The 25,962-nt window shown below is 39.5% G+C and overlaps 1 protein-coding gene across 1 annotated transcript in view; it reads left to right on the forward strand.

Annotated features, from left to right (window-relative positions):
- Window positions 1-25,962, forward strand: part of LOC137301822 (NAD(P) transhydrogenase, mitochondrial-like) — a 72,906-nt gene that overhangs the window by 24,551 nt on the left and 22,393 nt on the right. The window contains exons 5-14 of the mRNA XM_067971475.1: window positions 475-562; window positions 3,224-3,312; window positions 3,784-3,971; window positions 7,344-7,477; window positions 7,604-7,795; window positions 9,286-9,439; window positions 10,158-10,319; window positions 11,297-11,407; window positions 12,465-12,610; window positions 14,287-14,482. Of these exons, the coding sequence (XP_067827576.1) occupies window positions 475-562; window positions 3,224-3,312; window positions 3,784-3,971; window positions 7,344-7,477; window positions 7,604-7,795; window positions 9,286-9,439; window positions 10,158-10,319; window positions 11,297-11,407; window positions 12,465-12,610; window positions 14,287-14,482 (1,460 nt within the window). The remainder of the gene's footprint in view (window positions 1-474; window positions 563-3,223; window positions 3,313-3,783; window positions 3,972-7,343; window positions 7,478-7,603; window positions 7,796-9,285; window positions 9,440-10,157; window positions 10,320-11,296; window positions 11,408-12,464; window positions 12,611-14,286; window positions 14,483-25,962) is intronic.

A 25,962-nucleotide genomic window follows, 5' to 3' on the forward strand; every position in this document is an offset into this window, starting at 1 on the left:
ATATTTTAAGAGTGACAAGCATTTAAAAAGAAGAAAATAATTTTGTAGATAAATAATGTCGAATAATGTTCTCATCTGTTTTACTTGAGCTGCTTTTTAGCTACAAGTTATTTTTCTCCCTTTTCCCTTTTGTAATTCTCTTCAATTCTGGCCTGTGCTTCCCCCATCTTTTTCCCCACCGTTGGTGGCAGAACCTTCAGTTATCTTGGCTCTGATCTCTGGTACTCTTTCCCTAAATGCCTGTGCCTCTCTGCTTCTCTCTTTCTCCTTTTAACAGCCTTTTCAACCAAACTTTTGGGTCACTTCTCCTAACTTTCCTACAGATGACTTTGGCACCTGTCCCTCTGTAAAGCATCTTGCAGTGGTTTTCTACTTTAAAGATGCTATATAAATGCGTTCTGTTGATGTCCTAATTTACAATAACTGTCTGTTCCTTACTAAAAATGTTCTCAAATGTATATTATCTTTTTTCAGGTACAAGTCTGTTGTCCTGGCAGCTAACCATTTCGGTAGATTTTTCACAGGTCAGATAACAGCTGCTGGGAAAGTACCTCCTGCAAAGGTAAAATTTGTTTACTAAACAGTGCTATGGAATTTATAATTCAGTACAACCATGATGTCGAAATGCAGAATTGTTGCGAAACTCTAGTCCCATTATACACTCTCCCTCGGCCTTGTAGAACCCATCATAATGCAATCATACATTCCTTCCCTAGAAAATGAATCCTCCTGAAGCACATTTTTAAATCTAAAATGATGGATCTCATTGGCTGCCATTTGTGCTGGAGACTGTTAGTGATGGTAAAATAGTACTGATTTCCTGCATGGATTAGACTTCAGTACTTCCAGCACATTCAGACTTTTTCTTTCCAGCTCTGGTTATCCTTGTGAATTAATTCAATGAAAGTTTGTGGCAAACTTCCCTGCTGAATAAAGAGAAACTGTAACCAGTTTTTATGCAAAATGTAACCAGCTCTTTTAGGGTTAAGTATTCTAGAAGCTAGACTCATGCTAGATGAGAGGGTTGTCCTATGAGAAAAGATTGAGTAGAATGGGCCTGTACACTCTGGAGTTTAGAAGAATGAGAGGTGATCTCATTGAAAAATATAAGATTCTGACAGGGGTTGACAGGGCTGATGCTGAGAGGTTGTTTCCCATGGCTGGAGAGTCTAGAACTAGGGGACATAGTCTCAGGATAAGTGGTGGGACATTTAGGACTGAGATGAAGAAGTATTTCTTCACTCAGTGGATCGTGAATCTTTGGAATTCTCTACCCCAGAGGGCTGTGGACGCTCAGTCGTTGAGTATATTCGAGGCTGAGATAGATAGATTTTCGCTCTCTCAGGGAATCAAGGGATATGGGGATCGGGCAGGAAAATGGAGTAGAGGTCGAAGATCAGCCATGATCTTATTGAATAGCGGAGCAGGCTCGAGGGGCCGTGTTGCCTACTCCTGCTCCTATTTCTTATGTTCTTGGCTAACATTAAAAATTCAAATGTTTATGCAGCTGTAAAGCCTTACTCACATAGCAACAACTTCGCAATAACCTTCAGCAGTGGAGCACTGTAACATATATTTTCTGAAGTTCAAAAGCTGAGAAAAGTGTCAGAAATGTCCTGACCTTTGTTAAGATGAAGGAAAATGCTGGAAATTCTCAGTGGATCAATCTACATCTAACAGAAAAAGAAAGGTCACGTGTCAGTCACCATTTCTGGTTATAAACCTGTACCCCAGGGCATCAACCTGTCTTTTCTCTTTCGGATGCTGACAGGCCTATTGTGCTTTTCCAACATTTTAGGTTTTGATTTCAGATTTCCAGCATTCATAATTTTCTTTTTTTTAATCCCTATTGAAGGCTCTTTTATATTTACGAGGCACTTTTTACTGCTTCTATTCTTTAGACTTCCCTGGGAGAGCTTATATTTAGATTGAAAGTTGAATTTGAATATCTAGCCAGCATTACGGAATGATAATTACTGAATTACCAGGAATCTGGTAACAACTGCTGTGGAAAAATTGTCCTTAAAGACTAATTCTCTTTTAGAAGATATGTACACGTTCCTTTTGTTTTCTCTGTGCGAGCCATGGACTTTCGCCTCTATAGTTAGATTATTGGGCAAAAACGTGTTGGGGGATGTGGGCAATGTCAGTTATCCTCCTTCTCTTACTGTGGAGGAATGCTTTCCCATTGAAAGCTCTTCTGGACTGGCTGAACACTGACAAAGCTCGTCAAAACTGGTCAGCAGTTTTCAATGATGGGCTGGTTTGCGATTGAAAACTGGGGCTTCAAGTTAGTTGGTGGGAACCGTGTTACCACTGTTTTTGTGATGAATGCTTTAGATTTTAATGTCCATTAATTCATGTATTGTGCATTTTTAAAATTGTTTTCTCCATATTAGAGGTTTTAAGGTTAAAATGTACAGTTAATATTTTTATCCTGTGGACATTTTTATAATTTCCATTCTTCCAGAAGTGATAATTCACTGTTAGTGAAACTAAGCTTAAATTATTATATGTTGGGCATCATGTTATAGTGCAATGCAGTGTTGAAAATTAAGCAAACCCTTAACAATTCAGCATCACACTGATGGTACATTGACCATTTGCACATAACACATTTGGCTGATTCAAAGAGCAGTCCAATTAATACTATTCTCCTGCCATTTTTCCATACTCTTACATTTTAATTTTTTCAAATATTTATCTGATTCCCTTTTAAAAACTATTATGAATACTATTTACACCACTGTTTCTAGTAGGGCATTCCATTTCCTAACAATCCTCTGCATAAAGAAAATTCTCCGAACCTATCCCTTTATTCTTTTGGCGATTACTTTAAATTTATGCCGCTGTACCGACTAGTAGATAGATTTTTTTTTCCCAATTTACCTTATCAATCCCCTTCATAATTTTGAACATCTCTATCAGATCTCCTCTTAACATTCTTTGCTCAAATGGAAAGAGCCTGAGTTTCTTCAGTCTCTTCTCCTAGGTAAAGCCTCCCATCTCTGATATCATCTTAGTGAATCTACATTGTACCTTCTCCATGGCCTTGGCATCTTTCCTAAAGTTGGACACACAAAAATGGACACACACTTTAACTGGCATAACCAACGATTTGTATTAACAGACGTTTGTCAGAAATATTAGTTATAACCACTGTAATTACCGATGGCTTTTCTGCAGTTTCTCCCTTTAAACCGTATAATGTGTTGTATACCAGATATTGGTTATTGGTGGTGGTGTTGCTGGTTTAGCTGCTGCTGGTGCTGCAAAATCGATGGGAGCCATCGTTCGTGGTTTTGACACTCGGTAAGGTTGCTTTTGTTAAATGCAAGTATGTTAAATATTTCTTTCCTCAATGTAAATAAAATACTATAATAATTTTCCCGAGTTCCCTTTCCCAATTTAATCAATGGTAAAAAATACATTCGTCGTTAAGTTTGAATTTCACCCTCTACAGGAAGATGTTCAATTAAAAGTACATGGATTAACTAAATGACATTATGCACTCAGACTAAAATTATTAGGATAAATTTTTGGAGACTCTACTCTCAACGTGGAGTCCCATTTAACAGCAGCATTGGTTGGAGAATTGAATGCAGAGGCCGGCACGCTCGATTCGCAGTGCTTTCTAAATTGGGGGCACCGAGTGTGGAGTCTTAGAAAAATTATTCCATTATACAGTGTTTCAAAATATTAATTTACTTTGGAAGAAAATGTTGATTTAAATTTATAAACAGTTGACCTAAGACACAGGGTCATTATATAATTCTTGTGTAGATCTGCAGCCTTGGAACAGTTTAAATCATTCGGAGCAGAACCTCTTCGTGTTGAGGTGGAGGAATCAGGAGAAGGGACCGGTGGATATGCTAAAGTGATGTCCAAAGAATTTATTGAAGCAGAAATGGAACTGTTTGCCAAACAATGTAAAGAGGTGGATATTCTCATTAGTACTGCCCTTATTCCAGGTGAGTGATGAAAGCTTTGAAACTCAAACATAAAAGATTGTATATGTAATTCACGAAAGGACTTGTCATTTTATTTACAAATTACTTCAAGAACTCGAGTTTTCCAAAAGATACACAACAGCCTTTTCAATGGTGAAAGGCCAAAGCCCATTATTATGCACAATATTTATCATCCCTTTGTGAAGCTGGTGCATATGTTTTAATTCCATTGGCTTCACAAAGACTAAGGTTTAGTAATACAACCCAGGTATCTTGTAGGAATGCGACTCTGATTATCATAGAAAGGTTACAGCACAGAAGGAGGCCATTCAGCCCATCGAGTCCGTGCCAGCTCTATGCAAGAGCAATCCAGCTAGTCCCACTCCCCCGCCCCATCCGTGTATTTTTTACTTTCAAGTACTTAGCCAGTTCTCTTTTGAAGGCTATGATTGAATCTGCCTCCACCACCCCCTCATGCAGTGCATTCCAGATCCTAACTACTTGCTGTGTAAATAAGTTTTTCTTCATGCCACCTTTGATTCTTTGTCTTTAAATCTATGTCCTCTGGTTTTTGACCCTTCCGCCAATGAGAACAGTTTCTCTCTATCTATTCTGTCCAGACCCTCGCTTTCATTGCTTTCTTTTTGGTACATATTTCTCTATTGTAGCAGTGATAAATTTCCATGACACTTGGTACCACCTGCTGAATATTACACCATCATACAACGTTTTCAAGATGACATGACCTAATATTTATTTTTATATGTAATGCACCCCACTTCCTACTAATACCTTTACTCTTACCTACTGGATCTTGAAAGATAATAAAGCTAAGATTTGGTTCTGCTAGATGGGCTGGACTGAAGATCACTGAATACACTTGAGATACTCCAGCCTGAGGGATAAGAGTTCTGGTTCACCAGAAGCTGCTAATGGTGGTCTGGAGTGTGCCTGAGACAAGGTGGTGCTTGGCTTACCCCTTGCCAGTGGCCAATCTTTGTTCGTTGCTGGCTACCTAAAGCTAATCACTAACCACATCAACAAAGTTGGCAGCTTCTCTCTTCCGGAATCTCAAGATAAAAAATTAACGGAAATCAGGGGATTTCTCAGGGGCACTTAATAGTTATAAGGCTATAGTAAGAGATAATTTATTACATTTTATGTGGATAATTCAGCATTTGATTTTAAAATTCTCATCCTTGTTTTCAAATCCTCCTATGGCCTCACCCACCCCAACCCCATCTCTGTAATCTCCTTCAGCCCCCTCCAACATCTCTGTTCCTCCTTCAATTCTTGCCTCTTGTGCAACCCCGATTTTCATCGCTTCACCATTGGCGGTTGTGCTTTCAGCTGCCTAGGCCCTAAGCTTTGGAATTCCCTCCCTAAACCCCGCCACCTCTCTACCTCTTCTCCTTTAAGACGCTCCTTAAAACCTACCTCTTTGACCAAGCTTTTGGTCACCTGTCCTAATACCTCCTTATGTGGCTTGGTGTCATATCTTTTTGAAAACACTCCTATGAAGTGCATTGGGACGTTTTACTTTGTTAAAGGCACTATATGAATGCAAGTTGTTGTAGTAGTAAAACTGGGTTAGATTTTCGTCTGCAGAGTCTGGGCATAAAGCAATTACCTGGGCGCAGCACAGGGAAGAAAACCAGGTGAGATGGATCATACGCCCTTAACGGAGCCCGCCTGAATTTCCTTCCACTCGAATAAATAGACTACTGAGATTGCCATTCTGCGTCATGTGGCCACAGTTTTTCTTGGCTATGGAGGGGGAAAAAAATCAAACTGGGTTCCCGCTCCTGATTGCCAACTAGTGACTCCCGCTGGAAAGTGAGTACGTGTACGTGCAAATGAGGACAGGATCAGGCTCAGCTTTGATGTTCCCATGTTTTGGGGGACAGTATATTTTGGGAATAAGACTAAAGAATGGAAATATACCTGAAATGGTAAATTCCTCAATTCATTGGAGGAGCACAGGGATCTAGGTGTGCGGATAGATAGATATTTGAAAGTGAGTGTACAGGATATTTATTACACTGTGAATGACGCACTCCATGGTATCTCTTCCTCTGTTTAAGATCCCAGGTATCTATTCTGTGTACAATGCAGTGCTGAGTAAATATTGCAATCTATTCTTAATTCAGTGTTGCTTAATTCAACTGATCTGCTAATTCACATTTTTAACACAAAATTCCCACGTTGCTGTATTATTTACATGGTTTAATTCAAATTATTGCAAAATTCAATTTTTTTAGTGCAAAAAAAATGACAATTATCAGAAGTGGACTGTATACTACAGAGTCTGGAAGGAAATGAGATTTTAGGGTTTAAATCAAGAGGGAGTGAATGCAAAAGTAAAGGCCATGATTACTGCGTATAAAACAATAATTAGGCCAAACTTGGAATACTGTGTCCAGTTTTACCATAGCTCTGAAGAAAATGCTGTATAAATTTATTCGAGTTGAGGGGCCTGAGCTATCGTAACTTGAACTGTATTCTCGAACTAAGTAGATTGAAGGGTGATTGAATCAAGGTGTTCAAAATGATAAAAGGGAATAGATGAAAAAAACATGGATAGATTACCTACATTGGTAGGTAAATCAAATATACCAGGCCACGATTTCAAATAAGCACTGGATACATATAGGAGGAAATAGAAGAAACGTTTTCATGAATGTGGAATGCTTTTCTAAGTCGATTACAACATTCAAAAAGATACTAGATAATTACTTAAAGAGGAATATAAAGGGAGAGAATGTAGGAAAATGGGGCTATGTAAAATCAACCTCCAAGAGCCCATGCCTCTGGCATGAGCTTGATGGGCCGAATGGCCACCTGTGCTGTAACCATTCTATGATGCTATGAAGAGGGACCTAAATTCAGTGCAACTAGATGGGGTAAACGGTGTCTGCTTGTGCCCTAATTTTATGCTTCATTGATCAAACACTCTTCCAACACCCATTGTCTAGGCTCATCCATAAAGAATGAGGTACCAGAGGGCTGCCTGAACCTGGGGATGATATCCCAGTATGGGGCTGCCCTTTGGAGATGAGGTATAAAGAGGGGGAGAAAGCAGATTAAATATTCAGAAAATAAGATTATGGTGCAGCATCCATTGCTTTAAATAGAGCAGAATATGTTATGGTTTGGCGCTGACATAACGCAGTGAGTGCAAACAGATGAGGAGGCTGTATATATGCAGCTGAATTTTAGGTAAAATGCTGTTGACTATTTCTCCTGATTTATAAAGAAGTAGAACAAAGACTCATTCTTTTACACAGTGCTATGTTTTGTCACGTTGAGAATAGGATATCAAGAAGAGAGGATGATACACTTACAGTATGTGTTAATACCATATAATATGCTTGTGTTTATGTGGGTTTACAGGAAAACAGGCACCAATTCTTATCACCAGGGATATGGTAGAAACAATGAAGGTTGGCTCAGTTATTGTTGATCTTGCAGCTGAAGCTGGTGGAAATATAGCAACAACAAAACCTGAAGAAGTTTATGTACATAAGGTTAGTAATTGAAAAGTCATTTTGAAGTGATATTTTTGTAGCCATTTTAGTGGGCTGACAAAGGTTACAGTCTCTTTTTTGTAAATTTCAGCTTGTCTTTGTTAACTCTATCCTCTGATCTGTTAGGGTGTGACCCACATAGGTTATACGGATCTGCCGAGCAGAATGGCCACACAGGCCAGTACCCTGTACTCAAACAATGTTTTAAAGCTGTTGAAGGCAATCAGCCCTGACCAGGAATACTTTTACTTTGAGCCCAAGGATCAGTTTGGCTATGGAACGGTTGATCATGTTATTCGAGGCACTTTGGTAATGCAGGTGGGTGCTCCTGATGCGTAGATCCCTGATTCAGATTGTTATAAAAGGCTCCGAACAGAATTCTAGTAAACAAATGAAAAATATTAAAACCCCTTGTTTTGTAACATGACTTGTACATTAACTTGTATTTTAATTTTGTAATTTTCATAAAAGTAGACAAGGTGGAATTGGGTTGTGTGATATTAGTGTACCATCGTTAAATGGATTATCCTATTAGCAGGCCATATTCTCCCCAAGGTTTCTCTGCTGACCAAACAACTTCTCCAAGGAGCAGCAACATGTCAGTGCAGTCCTGGCAACTGCTGTTCCATGCCTTCATATGTAAATGATGACGTTCCCTCCTGACTTCAGTCCAGGTTCCCACTGTTAACTTACAATTGGAGAGGAAATGTAAAGTCAGGAGGGGTAGTTACTAGTTAGTTGTCACAGTGCTGGTGAAATGAAAAAATGTGATGGTTAAAATGAGAAAGAAAATGTATTTGTGGGTGCTAGCCAACATGAGGGTGAGACTTTTGGTTAGTTGAACCTCATCTTAAGGCTTATGGATCTTTTTAACTTTTGGGTGAAATTTTGGCGAGGGTGATGTATGTAACAGGACCGTCCCCAAACTGTTCTGAACCTCGGCATCCTATTTGACCCCGAGCACAGCTTCTGACCCCATATCCTCTCCAACTCAAAGACCGCCTGCTTCCACCAAGTAACAGCACCTGTCTCTGCCCCTGCATCAGCCCATCTGCTGCTGAAATCCTCATCCATGCCGTAGTTACTTCCAGACTCGACTAATCCAATGCTCTCCTGGCCGCCTTCCCATCCTACCCTCCATAAACTTGAGCTCATCCAGAACTTTACTGCCTGTATCCTAACCCACACCAAGTCTTCCTCATCCATCACTCCTGTGCTCGCTGTCCTACATTGGCTCTCGGTCCACCAACACCTCGATTTTTAAAATTCTCATCTTTGTGTTCTAATCCTTTCATGGCCTCCCCTTCTATATCTCTGTAACCTCCTCCAGCCCCACAACCCTCCAAGAACTCTGTGTTCCTTAAACTCTTGCTGCTTGCACTTCCCACACTCCCTTTGCCCCACCATTGCCCCTTCATCTGTCTAAGCCCTAAACTCTGGAATTCCCTCCCTAAATCTCTCTGTCTCTCCTCTGCCTCATCCTTGAAGACCCTCCTTAAAATGTATCTCTCTGACAAAGCTTTAAGTTTCCCCTCCTAATAGCTCCAACTTAGGCTCAATTTTTGTCTGATTACGCTTCTGCGAGGCACTTGTGATATTATCCTGCGTTAAAGGCACTACATAAATGCAAGTTGTTGTATGCAAATATATACAGAGTTGAATCATTTTGTGTATTCCTTGACTAAAATAGACCTGATGTGGATTAAAAGTGAAAACACAGAGGCTAAATCAAGCCTCAATTAGAATGATAAATATTTGTAAAAGTGATGACATTGTGAAGACATAGCACTTTCCACCTTTGCACACAGGAAGGCAAGAATCTGTTTCCAGCACCTCAACCCTTAAATATTCCAGTAAGTGCACCTGTCCATCAAAAATCAGTGGCAGAACTTGAAGCAGAAAAGCAGACCACGGTTTCTCCCTTCACAAAGACCATGACCTCTGTTAGTATCTACACAGCAGGTAAGGCAAAAACACTTGTGCCTTGTTTTTTAATTGGACAGATAAAGGTAACACTGACTTTCCCCAGTGTCACTGGACAAAAATCAGTATTGCAAGGACCCCCTTTAAGAGGGCACCACTAAAAAAATAATCTGGCCGGGGTCCAATCGAACTAAAAGAAACTTAATGTGAACTAGATCAGTATTTTGTTATTTTGATTGAGTTTACAATGGATGTCCTGCGGTGCCCATTCCCTCTCCAAGACCACCCGGGAGCGGACAAAACCACGGAAGAGAGGCAGGCAGCCAGACCAACCTGCCCTGCGGGTTTTCTACTGCGCCTGGTATTCCAATGTGGTCTCCCATCCAAGTATTAACCAAGCTTGACTCTGCTTAGCTTCCAAGATCGGGCATTTTCAGAGCAGTGTGGCCTTAGGCAAAAGGTTCTGTAAACAGCAACTGACGTATTTGTTGCCCTTTAATCAATCATACCATATTGTGAAAACAAAATCACAGTTTCCTTAATTGGATCAAAGTAATGCAAATTATGATTGTTATAAGATAATGAGAATGTGTTAATCCTGTCACAGTACTTTTGTTTGTATATGATTGACTTATTGTTACTGCTGTTGTCCTGTTAGAAAACTCGAAATACATGCTTCATAGCAATAATAATTAACATGCAGTTTCACTGATTAAGATTTATTACTGAAGTAGCACTAACTAATGTTAATTCTCAGGTTTGGCTGGAGTTCTGGGGTTAGGAATAAGCTCCCCAAATGCTGCTTTCACTCAAATGGTTACAACCTTCGGCTTAGCGGGCCTGGTGGGTTATCACACCGTGTGGGGCATCACTCCAGCTCTGCATTCGCCACTAATGTCAGTCACGAATGCTATCTCAGGTGAGTATTTTGTAAAGTAACATTCAATATTATAATATATTGTAAGAATACTGGCATTAAACACTATGAAGTACAGGAAAATATCCTCCAGTCTGGATGTATTTATATCAGTTTTACATGTCCTGTTTTTAGAAATTGCTGTTCATAAGAAATAATCTGTAAATGTACAAATTCCCAGGAGTTTTTTTGATACAGGTGCATTTGTTTTAAAGTTATATCTCTGCTCTCTGTTCTAGTTTCACCAGGCTCTGCAGCATAAGAGTTAAGTGCCCTGTTCCTAGGCCTCCCTCAGTGACACTCTTAACCAGTTACCTGGATGTGCACTGTAAGGCTTTCTGCCTATGACTTGCCCTCTGATTTAATATCAGTGAAGTGTAGGATGGGACTTCAGTCCTGCCAGCCTTCAGGCATTTTCACATTGAATGAATGCAATCAGTGGCAGATGCATAGTGTTCCCACTGTTGATGGACTCTGTGTAATGACCAGACCTATGGAGATGTGATAGAATTGAAAACTGACATCTTTATCGGTCTAGTGAGTTGCCATTGGATCGCCACTTAAAAGTAAATGGATGGAGCCAAATTTCTATCCTTTCAGCTGTGGGAATTGTGGCTTCCAACAGGGCTTGATTAGGAGTAGTAGCACCTGCTAAAGTGGAGGGCATGGGTCTCTGAGCACTGCTCCCCTGGGCCCATTGAAGTAGGAATAAAATAAGTGCTTTGTAACACCCGGATATAAATAAAAATGTGTTGAAATGTGGTACCAACTTAAGAAATTGTAAATTTTGAATGTAAAAATCTAATGTAAATTATCATTGTCAAAAGTTTTGCAGAGATGTAATTAAAAGATCATGTGACCTTGGCACCCATGTTCAGTGAAGTAATTTCAATAAAAAGAAATGAAAACTGATTTTTTTTAAAAAGCCTATTTTCCTTCACAATTTGTAATTTGCTCTTGTGTTCCCATGTATTTTTCAGGCCTTACAGCTGTCGGAGGTCTAGTCCTCATGGGAGGTGGTTACTTACCATCATCTACTCCTCAAACACTTGCCCTACTGGCTGCATTTATATCATCGGTTAATATAGCAGGTAGGTTGTACAGCTGTGATAGGATGCCACTGTTACTTGCACAAGTGAATGTGAGCTACTGATTTGGGACTCAGCACTTCCATATTTACCTAGCTATATTAAATAGAGATTGGGTTTCCTCTCTATCACTATTATAGTTTTAATGTGGTCAGATCACATAGATGAGGCTAATGCCGTAGCCCATAAAACTGTTAGCATGTTTGGGGGAGAAAGACTAACAATGGAGTTGCTCCACAAATATATTTAAATGCTGAATGAGCAATGACTGCAGCTTGCTGTTTCAACAGCACTGGTTTTTGAAACCTGGAAACAGTTCAAGCCCGCCCCACCCTTTTAGTCCTGTGTTTCTAAGTGGGGCTGAGCGAACAGAATGTTGCACTTCTTGCTGAAACCCTAATATTCGTTAGTTATTTTTGAAGTTGTTCTAGAGTTCCTTTTTTATTAATTTTTTTACTTTTCAGGAGAGGGGGCCCTGGCTTTGCTCATGACCCACCAATAGGTGGTCTTAACCTAATCCCCCACTCTCCCCAGTATGTCATAATATCCTCTCATTTGATAAGGGAGCTTGTCAAGTCCCTCCTTAAAGGATTAATGTAATAAATTGGATAACCTGATGGTGAAGGATAAAATACTAGAGCCTGATCTTCAATTGCTTCCAAGCCTTTATTCAGAGATCCATATTACCCACTCCACACCCTAGATAAGCTCTCATATAAATGGATGCGAGAGAGTCCCCAATTGATACGCACCACCTAATTACAATTAACACTAATTGATATAAATCATATGGATACAATTAACATTAGTGTATCCATACTTGCCATCGGGTTGATTAGAAATACAGTACTGCCTTCTGTACAAATATTGACCGAATAATTTAATTCCGTCATGTTTGTGAGTTGCTTGTTTTAACAGTTTTGGGTGCAAATAGTTGCTTTAACTTATCAACTGCCGGGGATGTTTTTCATTCCTGTTGATCATACATTCTTGCTACATCAATTTGATTTAGTTGTTTGAGGTGAAATAATGCATGTTTGGATATGTACTTTTATTTCAGGTGGTTTCCTTATTACCCAGAGGATGCTGGATATGTTTAAGCGTTCCACAGATCCACCTGAATACAACTATCTGTACATGCTACCAGGAGTGGTGTTTGTTGGTGGCTACAGTGCTTCTTTGGCCGGTGGATACAACATAGAGCAGGTTGAGGCTGCTTGCTTTCTGTTTGCTTACAATTCCAACATGATTTTCTTATGAAGCGATTTACTCCATGCTTGTGTTACTGAGTTCAATTATTTTGTGTTTGCTGCCTTTGGGATTGCAGGCTGCAATTTCCTTATAATTTCACAATATTTGTTTTATCTTATGCACTAATTGAATTTAGGATTAAAAAGTACCAAAAGTGTCTTTTTTTAATGTATATTCCAGCAGTATAACGTAGAAATTCAAACATCACGATGTTTAATTTCATCTCCGTGCTGCATAATGCGTTTGTATAAAATTATTTTGTGTGTTGTTTTAAAACAGTCATTAACAGATTTGTTTTAACTAGTTTAACGGCTGAATTAAGAGAGCATTTAAAGGAATTTTACGTGAATACATTAAACAGAGCACTACCAGAGGAACTTTATCTTCCTCCAACACACTGACCCATTGTTTGGTATATTTGGATGAAATGGTTCATATTGGCTAACATTCTTGTGAATAATGACTTGATACATAAAACTGTTTTATTTGTTTCCATTAACTGTTCTAATGCTGTAAGTGAAGGGAGAAGTTATGCTGAAGGGGCAAGTTGACATAATTTAATATCGTTCAAAGGATTCTACACTAGTTTCCAATTACCAACAATAACTCACATGTAATAATACATTTGAATATTAAAAGATGGACCCAAAATTCAAGTTTTCAATTTACCAGGTAGCTGTCATAACTTTCACTGAGCACTTGTAAATGTTAAGCTTTTAAACTTTCTCAAAACCCATCTCTCTGACCAAGATTTTAGTCATGCCTTCTAATCTCTCTCTCGGGCTTGGCATTGGTTTTCCTTACACCTCTTTGAAGCACCTGGGCTCTCTTTTGTATACTTAAGTTGCTATATATTCACGATTTGTTGTTTGTGTTGAGCGCTACCCGGGGCGCTTTTTTTTAAAAGAGAAAGAGTACCGGATATGAACTCTGACAAAATTGACTTCTTGCATCAATGCTAAGATTTCTGGCATGTATTAGCAAAGTCCAGGCTTCCAGAGGTGGCTGTTTTTTTTTCATGATTCTGGCTTGCACGCAATATGAAGGGCTAATAAAATCCAGGATGGGTAAAAGTAACTCTCTACATGGCCAACCCTGAGAAGCATGTCAAAGCAGCTCATAAGTCTTCCTCTTTCCATGACGATAAGGGAAACCAAGCCAAAATATTTCTGGAGATCGTTAAATAATGATAGTGCTTAAGATGAATGGGAGCACTACTATATCAAGGCCATGGGACAGGTGAACCATTTTTGAAGCACTTAAAAGTCTTTTATAGGAACGTTTATTGTTTGTGATTTTCCTGTTAGAATTACTTGACTTACCCACAGTATGGGGAGAAAAAATGAATATCTTCATTTAAATAATGGTATAAAAATAGCTATACATAAAGGTGAGTGCCTATTTTATGGTACAAGCCATTCCTAAGTTTAGTTGGGAAACAAGATCAATTTTGGTGTACTTAATAATTTGAATTTTTTATTTACCTTTTTTATTAAAATTTAAAATTTAGTACTTGAATTATATAATTTAATATTTCTATGGCCATTAAATTGTAGCCAAGCCAAGACGGGGACAATGTTATTGACACGTTAAGAATTATTGTTACAAAGTAATAAATGTTGCTCTTGCAGATGATATACCTTGGATCAGGCCTGTGCTGTGTTGGAGCACTGGCTGGACTTTCTACGCAGAAATCGTCCAGATTGGGAAATGCACTGGGTATGATTGGTGTAGCTGGTGGTCTGGCTGCCACTCTGGGTGCAGTTAAGCCCTCACCAGAACTCTTGAGTCAGATGTCTGCTGTCATGGCAATGGGTGGAACTATAGGTGAGCAAACAAATCTGATTAATATGTCTGTCAAATGTCTCTACCATAAGTTAACTTTTATAATATCTTCAATATTGAATTCTTAACAAAAGGGCTGGAGGGTTCTTAAATCCCAAGACTTGTGATCGGCCTGTAACAGTTTGGCTCACAATTCTCCATGATTGTTTGATCTGTTGGGCGAGCAGGTTCGTGAAAGTGAATTTTCAGTTTTATAGCAAAGAAAGCACACAGTCATATAAGGGGAAAAAATGTACAAAGATGTAATTCCAGGACATTTTACAAATGAAAATGTCTGCATGTCAAGTACATCAGGCAAAGTTTATCCACTAGCAAAAGTTCAGCTTCAATATGTTGCCTGTTAAAATAGCTAATTCCATGCTAACTGATATTTGGTTTTTTAAAAAAAACAAAATGATTATTTGGTTAGGAACAGGATTGAGAGTTATAGGGACATGTTTGCATGGGGTAACTAAATGCTGTGTGAAACATAATGGATCTTGAGCTGCTGAGACTATGGCAGTGCTATGCTGGGGAAGGTGTCCAGTCTATGGTGAATCATGTGGGTTGCAAGATTAGATGTTCTAGAGCTTTGCTTGATTTCCTTTGAGGGACAGAGTGAAAACTTTCATCAAAAGATGAAGTGGGTTGAATAAAGTCTGTTGTAGACAATAAACACGCATCCAGTGATGGATAATATTATGCAAACTGTAAAACTGCTTCAACAACTTACTGTTAGTAGCCTCAAAGTAAGAGTGTGTTCAGCTGTCCAGGCAGTCCTGTTCTGCAGTCATGCCTGACAACTTGGGTGTTTCTGAACACTTCTGAAGATTGTTTGGTTCCCCTACATGTTTTTTTTTTAAAAGAAATTTTTTGAGGAATATATTGAAAAGATTTTGGGACCTTTTTCAAAAAAAATAAGAGTGAAAAGCCATTTCAATGAAGAGCCATCAAATTGCTGAAGCTATTTCATATTGCACTATAAAGGAAATTGTGGTATGCATGCGAGGTTATGATAAGGGGAGGTGCATAAAACAACGTAAAATTGGGTTGTTAGGGGGTGAGTTAGTGATCCATTTATTGTGAAAATGCTCAGCATTGACATTGTTTGACAAAGTGCAACAGCGTAGGACCAAAACAGTTTACATTTCAGTAATACCCCTCACATACAGAATGAAACTCCAAGAGCCTTACAGGGCAAAGGAAAACAGTGGACACTGAGCAGGAGGGAAAAGGCAAAATAAAAAAGTTAGACTATTGAAAAAAGGGAGGTGGTAAAGCAGAGGGATTTAGGAATCAATGGTTCAGAGAGTAAGGACATGGTGGTTGAAAGAAGGAATGAGGATAAACTGATATTAGAGGAGCAGAGAGCAGGTGAAGTGTAGAAGATCACTAAAGTAGGATGTGGTACGGCTGTGGAGAGATTGGAAAGCAAAAACAAGAATCTCAAAGTCAACTTGGGGCATGAGAAGTCAATGGAGCTTGCCAAAGTTGGGGGAAATGGAAGTCCAGAACTTTGTGCAGGTGTGGGATGTGTAGAGATTGACAGGAGCTAAAGAGATGGCGTTGATTTTTCCAGCATTGAGCTTGAAGAGATTTTGGCTTATCCAGGTCTAAATGACAAGACAGGTAATGGGATAATTTTGCAATAGCCTTGGAATCAATGGAGGAGGCGGAAAGGTATAGCTTGATGTTGTCAAATTAGATATGGAAACAGACTGTTGCTTTTTGGATGATATAGACGAGGGATAGCATGTAAATGTGAAGAGCAAGGCATGAAAGAAAGTGCGCTGTGGTACACCAGAATCATAGAAAGATTACAGCACGGAAGGAGGCCATTCGGCCCATCAAATCCGTGCCGGCTCTATGCAAGAGCCATCCAACTAGTCCCACTCCCCCGCCCTATCCCCGTAGCCCTGCAAATTTTTTCCTTTCAAGTACTTATCCAGTTCCCTTGTGAAAGCCACGATTGAATCTACCTCCACCACCCACCCCAACAATGCATTCCAGATCCTAACCACTCGCTGCATAAAAAAGTTTTTCCTCATGTTACCTTTGGTTCTTTTGCTAATCGCCTTAAATCTATGTCCTCTGGTTCTTGACGCTTCCGCTAATGGGAACAGTTTCTCGCTATTCTGCCTAGACCCTTCATGATTTTAAATACCTCTTTCAAATCTCCTCTCCACCTTCTCTGTTCCAAGGAGAACAACCCAAGCTTCTCCAGACTATCCACGTATCTAAAGTCCCTCATCCCTGGAATCATTTTGGTAAATCTTTTCTGCACCTTCTCTAAGGCATTCATATCTTTCCTAAAGTGCGATGCCCAGAATGGGACACAATACTCCTGTTGTGGTCGAGCCAGTGCTTTATAAAGGTTCATCATGACTTCCTTGCTTTTGTACTCTCTGCTTCTATTTATAAAGCCCAGGATCCTGTATGCTTTTTTAACCGCTTTCTGAACCTGCCCTGCCACTTTCAACGATTTGTGCACAAATACCCCCAGATCTCTTTGTTCCTATATCCCTTTTAGAGTTGTGCTCTCTAGTTTATATTTCCTCTCCTCATTCTTCCTACCGAAATGTATCACTTCCCAGTTCTCTGTGTTAAATTTCATCTGCCACGTGTCCGCCCATTCCACCAGCCTGTCTATATCCTCTTGAAGTCTATCACTATCCTCCTCACTGTTCACTACACTTCCAAGTTTTGTGTCCTGTACACCCAAATCCAAGTCATTAATATATATCAAGAAAAGTAGTGGCCCTAGTACTGACCCCTGGGGAACACCACTGTACTCCTCCCACCAATCCGAAAAACAACCGTTCACCACTACTCTCTGCATCCTGTTAGCTAATTCTGTATCCATGCTGCAACTGCCCCTTTTATTCCATGGGCTTCAATCTTGACGACAAGCCTATTATGAGGCACTTTATCCTTTTGAAAGGCCTTTTGAAAGTCCATATACTCCACATCAACCGTATTGCCCTCATTGACCCTCTCTGTTACTTCATCAAAAAACTCTATCAAGTTAGTTAAACACGATTTGCCTTTAACAATTCCACGCTGGCTTTCCCTAATCAATCCACTGTTGGCCAAGTGACTGCTAATTCTGTCCCACATTATTGTTTCTAAAAGTTTCCCCATCGCTGAGGTTAAACTGACTGGCCTTCAATTGCTGGGTTTATCCTTACACCCTTTTTTGAACAAGAGGTTCAATTGATTGTATGGGTACTTGTCAGAGGAGACAGACATAAGGGGTAATTTCCCAAATTTATATTCAATTAATTAAAATGAATGTTTGGAAGATCCTGTAAAATGACACCTATAACATCTATGTTATGGTAGGTATGAGTTGAACATATAAGAACATAAGAAATAGGAGCAGGAGTAGGCCACATGGCCCCTCGAGCCTGCTCCGCAATTGAATCAGATCATGGCTGATCTTTGACCTCAACTCCAATTTCCCTCGATTTCCCCTAGAGTCCAGAAATCTGCCTATCTCAGCCTTGAATATATTCAACGACTAATTATCCACAGCCATCTGGGGTAGACAATTCCAAAGATTCACAACCTTCTGCATGAAGAAATTTCTCCTCATCTCAGTCTTAAATGGCCAACCCCTTACCCTGTGACTGTGCCCTCTAGTTCTAGACCCTCCAGCCTCTCAGCATCTTCCCTGTCAAGCCCCCTCATAATCTTATATGTTTCAATTAGATCACCTCTCATTCTTCTAAACTCCAGAGAGTATAGGCCCATTCTACTCAACCTCGCCTCATAGGACAACCCTCTCATCCCAGGACTTAATCTAGTGAACCTTTGCTGCACCAACCTAAGGCAAGTATATCCTTCCTTAGGTAAGGAGACTGAAACTCTACACAGTATCCAGGTGAGGTCTCACCAAAGCCTTGTACAATTGTAGTAATATTTCCAACTCCCTTGCAATAAAGGCCAGCTTTCCTAATTGCTTGCTATATCTACGTGCTAAACTTTTTGTGTTTCTTGTACAAGGGCACCCAAGTCTCTCTCAACGCCAACATTTAATAGTTTCTCACAGTTTAAAAAATATTCTGATTTTCTATTCTTGCTACCAAAGTGAATAACCTCACATTTCCCCACATTGTACTCCATCTGTCACCTTCTTGCCCACTCACTTAACCTGTCTATATCCCTTTGCAGACTCTGTGTCCTCCTCACAGCTTACTTTCCCACCTAGCTTTGTATCGTCAGCAAACTTGGATACATTACACTCGGTCCCTTCATCTAAGTCATTAATGTAGATTGTAAATAGCTGAGGCCCAAGTACCGATGCTTGTGACACCCCACTAGTGACAGCCTGCCAGCCTGAAAATGACCCGTTTATCCCTACACCCTGTTTTCTGTCCGTTAGCCAATCCACTATGCATGTTAATATGTTACCCCCAACCCCATGAGTCCTTATCTTGTGTAACAACCTTTTATGTGGCACCTTATCGAATGTCTTTTGAAAATCCAAATATACGACATCCACCCCCCATTATCTACCCTGCTAGTTCCATCCTCAAAAAACTCTAATAGATTTGTCAAACACGATTTCCCTTTCATAAAACCATGTTGACTCTGCCTGATCATATTATGATGTTATAGGTGCTCTGTTACCACTTCCTTCATAATGGATTCCAGCATTTTCCTGACAACTGATGTCAGGCTAACTGGCCTGTAGCTCCCTGTTTTCTCTCTCGCTCCTTTCTTGAATAGCGGGGTCACATTTGCTACCTTCCAATCTGCTGGGACCATTCTAGAATCTAGGGAATTTTGGAAGATCATAACCAATGCATCCACTATCTCTGCAGCTACCTCTTTTGGAGCCCTCGGATATAGGCCATCAGGTCCAGGGGATTTATTGGCTTTTAGTCCCATTAGTTTCTCAAGTACTTTTTCTCTACTGATATTAATTATTTTAAGTTCCTCACTCTCATTGGACCCTTGGTTCCCCACTATTTCTGGTATGTTTTTATGTCTTCTACTCTGAAGACAGATACAAAATATTTGTTTAATGCATTTGCCATTTCCTGATTCCTCATTATAATTTCTCCTGTCTCAGCCTCTAAAGGACCAATGTTTACTTTTGCTGCTCTCTTCCTTTTTACATACATGTAGAAGCTCTTACAATCCGTTTTTATATTTCTTGCTAGTTTACTTTCATATTCTATTTTCTCTCTTATCAATTTTTTGGTCTTCCTTTGCTGGTTTCTAAAACTCTCCCAATCCTCAGACCCACTATTCTTCTTGGCCTCTTCTTTTAATCTAATACTATCCTTAACTTCTTTAGTTAGCCACGGGTGGATCACTTTTCCCGTGGAGTTTTTGTTTCTCAATAGAATGTATATTTGTTGAGAATATTGAACGATTTCTTTAAATGTTTGCCATTGCTTTTCAACCATCGTACCCTTTAATTTGGTTTTCCTATGTATCTTAGCCAACTCGCCCCTCATACCTATGTAATTGGCCAGGATAGTGCAGTGCCACAGAGTGTTAGTTAAGGCATTTGATTTTCATTCCTTTTTTATTAGCAGCAGAGGGTGCTGTTGGTCACAGAATCATGACACAAATCTTTAGCAATATTTGATGTGTATTTAGTGTTTCACGGTAAACCATAATGCAGTATTAATGGAAAATTATTTTCATTATCTGCAGCGTCCACCACAGATGGTTTACATGTATATCTTTAGACATGTCTTCTGTTGGAAAAAGAGGATGACAAAGAAATTCCAAAATTCATTATAACATCTGTCACCCTTTAATTCATGCATTCTCTCATGGTACTGAGATTGTTTAGTTTACGTTAGTGAAGGTGGAATATGAGTTACATCTAATGCAAACAGTCAGGACATTTAAAACTACTTCACTGATCAGGCATTATTTTCTGTTAAACTGTGACTTGGAAACAGGTGAGGCTATCAGAGTTGAACATGTTTTCATTGGTAAAAAATTGACGGGATCTAATCAATATCCTTAAAATACGAGATGGCTCCGATAATGTGGATTCAGGTGGTTTGTTTGAATTATACTGTTATTACAGAGCAAAAGGACATGAAGCAAAGTTGCACAAAATCAGAAAAAATTATTCTCCTCAGAGCCGTTTCCACGTACATACTACTCTTAGGTTTTTAAGTTTTACGCAAGATATTTTGCTTGGACTCGGCATCTATGGCTATTCCCATAAACAGCCCTCGTATCCGTACAAACTAGCATGTATCTTTACCTGCCCAATATCTAGGTATGTGTAGCAAATCCCAGTGATTGAACAAAGGACTGTTTGTCAGTGTACTTTGGTGTATTAGAATATATTCTGTGTTGTCATGTGATTTACTTGTTTTTAGTGGATGAAAGAATTCAGGCTATAAATCACCAGATTTACTTAACCTGTAAATGAACGGTACAAATACTTTATTTATAGTAATTGCAAACTTTATTAACTATAATATAAAAACACCAAAGACATTTCTCCTGCACTAATTCTCAACGTAAAACAAACCTTTGGAACATAGTTCCTTCTTACATATGACTGGAATGGACAAGCCCTAACTTTTTGTGGCGAGTTTAGTCTGAATCTACGATGTCAGTACAGGAACTTCACGCCGTTCAATACATTTGAATGTGGAGCCAGATGGCAAGATGCCATTTTCACGCAGCTTAGGGAGGGGCAGTGCATCTCAGTCAGCAACTTCGGGATTTTCGCGTTCAGCTGCGCATTTGCACTTGCCGGAAATTGCTGTCCGATTTTTCACATAAATAACAGTGAATGCTGTTAGCCTCACCGTTATTTTCACAGCAAAATCCAGTCCATCAACTGGCCATTAATCTCATTCTCCTTTATGACATCTTGACGTAACAGTCACTGCACTTCAAAGAAATTCAGTGCATGTGCAGTGTTTTGAGACATTTCTGAGAGACATAATAAGGTGCTGTATGAATGCATTTTTTTTCTTTTATGATTAGGTATCAGGATTATGCATCAGATTTATATGAACTGTGGATCCAAAGCTCCATCTGTTCTGGTGACTCCGATTATTTGGCTTTCCACAATGTACTGAGTGTGAGCCTTTGAATTGGGTTTCTATAAACTGCATTTACTTCAATGCAAGAAGTCTGATGGGCAAGGCAGATGAACTCAGGGCATGGATGGGTACATGGGACTCGGATGTTATAGCTATTAAATTGCGGGTCCCCTAGCAGAGATATTTAAATCATCGACAGCTACAGGTGAGGTGCCTGAAGGTTGGAGGGTAGCAAATGTTGTGCCTGTGTTTAAGAAGGGCGGCAGGGAAAAGCCTGGGAACTACAGACCGGTGAGCCTGACATCTGGGTAAGTTGTTAGAGCTGAGAGACAGGATCTACAGGCATTTGGAGAGGCAGGGACTGATTAGGAACAGTCAGCATGGTTTTGTGAGAGGAAAATCATGTCTCACAAATTTGATTGAGTTTTTTGAAGGGGTAACCAAGAACATAGATGAGGGCTGTGCAGTAGACGTGATCTACATGGACTTTAGCAAAGCCTTTGACAAGGTACCGCATGGTAGGTTGTTATATAAGGTTAAATCTCACGGGATCCAAGGTGAGGTAGCCAATTGGATACAAAATTGGCTTGACGACAGAAGACAGAGGGTGGTTGTAGAGGGTTGTTTTTCAAACTGGAGGCCTGTGACCAGCGGTGTGCCTCAGGGATCGGTGCTGGGTCTGCTGTTATTTGTTATTTATATTAATGATTTGGATGAGAATTTAGGAGGCATGGTTAGTAAGTTTGCAGATGACACCAAGATTGGTGGCATTGTGGACAGTGAAGAAGGTTATCTAGGATTGCAACGGGATCTTGATAAATTGGGCCAGTGGGCCGATGAATGGCAGATGGAGTTTAATTTAGATAAATGTGAGGTGATGCATTTTGGTAGATCGAATCGGGCCAGGACCTACTCCGTTAATGGTAGGGCATTGGGGAGAGTTATAGAACAAAGAGATCTGGGAGTACAGGTTCATAGCTCCTTGAAAGTGGAGTCACAGGTGGATAGGGTGGTGAAGAAGGCATTCAGCATGCTTGGTTTCATTGGTCAGAACATTGAATACAGGAGTTGGGATGTCTTGTTGAAGTTGTACAAGACATTAGTAAGGCCAGACTTGGAATACTGTGTACAGTTCTGGTCACCCTATTATAGAAAGGATATTATTAAACTAGAAAGAGTGCAGAAGAGTAGGAGGTTTAGGGGTGATCTTCTAGAAGTCTATAAAATAATGAGGGGCATAGATAAGGTAGATAGTCCAAATCTTTTCCCAAAGGTAGGGGAGTCTATAACGAGGGGGCATAGATTTAAGGTGAGAGGGGAGAGATACAAAAGGGTCCAGAGGGGCAATTTTTTCACTCAAAGGGTGGTGAGTGTCTGGAACGAGCTGCCAGAGGCAGTAGTAGAGGCGGGTACAATTTTGTCTTTTAAAAAGCATTTGGACAGTTACATGGGTAAGATGGGTATAGAGGGATATGGGCCAAGTGCAGGCAATTGGGACTAGCTTAGTGGTATAAACTGGGCGACATGGACATGTTGGGCCGAAGGGCCTGTTTCCATGTTGTAAACTTCTATGATTCTATGATTCTATAAAAGGTCAGGTCATACCAAGTCAGATTTAGAATCACCCTAGCTTTGAATAACATTGTAGTGAGTTTTGTAACAGATACATGAGCACCAAAGGAGTATACTCTGTACTTTCTTGTGTGGTTAGGGTAAAACCCAGCAGTATTTTTCCAACTCTCACTCGAAGGTATCAGCAGGCCCTGAGGCACCTTTAATAATGGAGTGGAGGAGCTTTACTTTGCACATGATTGGGCTATACCTCACCTGGGGGTGCTTGATGCTGAAACTGGGTGCCTAAAATGGAAAGTGTTCTATTTCCCAGGATTAACATCCTTCACCTGATCAGCACAAAAAATATATTGTGGTGTTGAGACAGTATTTTGAGGAGGGAACAAACAACATAATATCCATACACCAAAACTGAATTGTGGTTACTTCGTACAGTAATTTAGCAACAGAATAACCTTGTAATTCTCATTATGCATTATTAATATAGACTTTAAAATACCACTCATTATTTTAGAATGCAGAATAAGCATATTTAAATAATACTGCTAATTTGAAGAACAAAATTAGTTACATGAAAATAAATTTGAGGAGAAAGGATAATCTTTTTAGTTACACGATACCTGCCCATTAATGGACATTCTGATAATAGAAATATTTGTTTAAAGAGAATGTTTGTTCAGGTGCCAATTCTTCAATTCCTCCCAAAACGCTACAGTGTTTCTTTCGTAGGAACAAGTAGATAGACAGGCTGTTATTTGCAGCCAGGGTGTTCCATTAGGAAACTTTGCCCCTTTTACTGCTTGTTGTAATAGCATAATTGTTTTGAAACTCTCCATCATATTGATATTGACTAGCTGTAATGATTTCAAAGGTACCCAGAGCCCTGTAAAAGTTCAGTATCCAGACAGTTTATGTAACTATAATAACGATGACAGAAATACAACATACGCTTGCGTTCATTAGAAACCTAATACCTTAGCCTCAAGCTTTTTGGAAAATACCATACTGAAAATGTCACTTTGTATATTGATGTTATGAAATATATTTTTGGTGTTTTTGTTCATTTTGTGCAGGGCAACAATTTATTTCCCCACAGTTCCCAAACTTCCAGCCGTACAGATCGAAATTCAGTACAGCTGGCAGAAGCACTAGCACGATCCAGACGGTTACATTAAAACAGGTTAGCACAAGGTCACCAGTGTTAGAATTCAAAACCATTCACATATGAGTTCCATTACTGATTTACATTTCAACAGATTCTGAAAACAGTATTGAAGACATACTTGGACAGCTCAAGGTTCTACAGCTTACTTGAGAATCGGTGTCCAGGATACTAGTGATAGATGATCGACCAAGCTAAATTTGCACCTGTTTTGTTTCCCTACCTTCCGTCCTGCTCCTTCCTTAATAGTAATTTAGTTTTACTGGTTTGAAATTTTTCTTCCCCTCATTTCATTAATTTTCTTCCTCCCTCCCCCAACTTTTATGTTTGTTTCCGACCCCCCCACCCCCCCCTCCCACCCACATATCTCAAATTGAAATGAGTGGTATTCAGGATATCTAAGTAATAATTTACAACTGCTGTGTCAGAACACACAGGAAGATGATGAGATCTTTAGTTAAATAAGAAAAGCAGCAGGAAATTGTAATGTAATTTTGATACATCATGAGGTCAGGTGGACAAATCAGGAAATCATAAAGGCGGGCTGAATGTGTGAACAATTTTAAAGGTCATACAGTTTCTTCACACCGTGTTTGAAGCCAGACAGTCGTGTGCAGCAGTAAGTTGGAGTGATGAGATGTGAGTTGATGGCTGTAATCCCCCATGTGTTGAGTTGCTAACCTTAGCCACACTGCAGTAGGGAGGAACTCAGTTTAGGTCAAATGCTTCCCAACTGGGAAGGCGGAAGATCAGATAAAGAGAGTGATCCCGGCACGACTCACACATCTACTAATATCCAGTTGAAGAACACTATAGGTGGGGGCCTGGGATAAGATTTGTTTTGCAGTATAATGGGGACAAAACCGAAAAAAGAGAGTCCTGCATACACATATACTAACGAGCAGAGTACTAGTAACCTGAACCTGGGGATAATAGAATAGTTAGATTCGATATTTTAATTAAGGCAACAACCAAAATAATAACACTGACGTGCAAGACCTTAAAGGGCGTACTTTGAGGCTGTGGTCAGTGTGGATAAAGCAAGAGGTGGAATTAAAATGTAAAACAACAGCAGAGAAATGGGATTTTTAAGACTTTTCTAAGAAATGCAGAAATTAAATATCAGTTAAAGAAATAGCAAGATCTGCATTGTTGGGCTGAATGAGGACGTGAAGAAAACAAAAACTGAAAAAAGTGTTATAAGATAAAATGAATCCAAAAATAACTGGCTGAGAGTCACTCAAAAATCAGTTGAGTTTAACTGAAATGACTATATGAAGGGGTACGATGAACATGGAAAGATGGACCATGAATAGCACTAAAATACATTTTTGACGGTGTACACATTATAGACTATGTTGAAGATCAAATAAATCCTTTAAGACATAATGAGGTGAGAATTCCTCTGATCACTATGTGAAAGAAAATTGTAAATGTGTTTGTGAAGATTTATTTCTGGTTCTAGTTCTAAAAGAATATGTTGAACCATTTTCACTACAAGTACCAAACACAGGAAATGATGACCAGAGGACATGCAAAATTAGCATCTATGCTCCAATTAAAAGACCTGCTGTGCTAATGGGAATTTTCTTCATGGAAATTCAACTGATAAGGGTTGAATAATATACATTATGGAATAAGTTAGGATTAGCCTATAGCAAGAATGTGCTCAATGAGCCAAAGAAGTGGATATTCAGAGAGGTGAAAGGTGGGTT

Source organism: Heptranchias perlo, chromosome 34, assembly GCF_035084215.1.
Source record: "Heptranchias perlo isolate sHepPer1 chromosome 34, sHepPer1.hap1, whole genome shotgun sequence".
Classification (NCBI taxonomy): Eukaryota; Metazoa; Chordata; class Chondrichthyes; order Hexanchiformes; family Hexanchidae; genus Heptranchias; species Heptranchias perlo.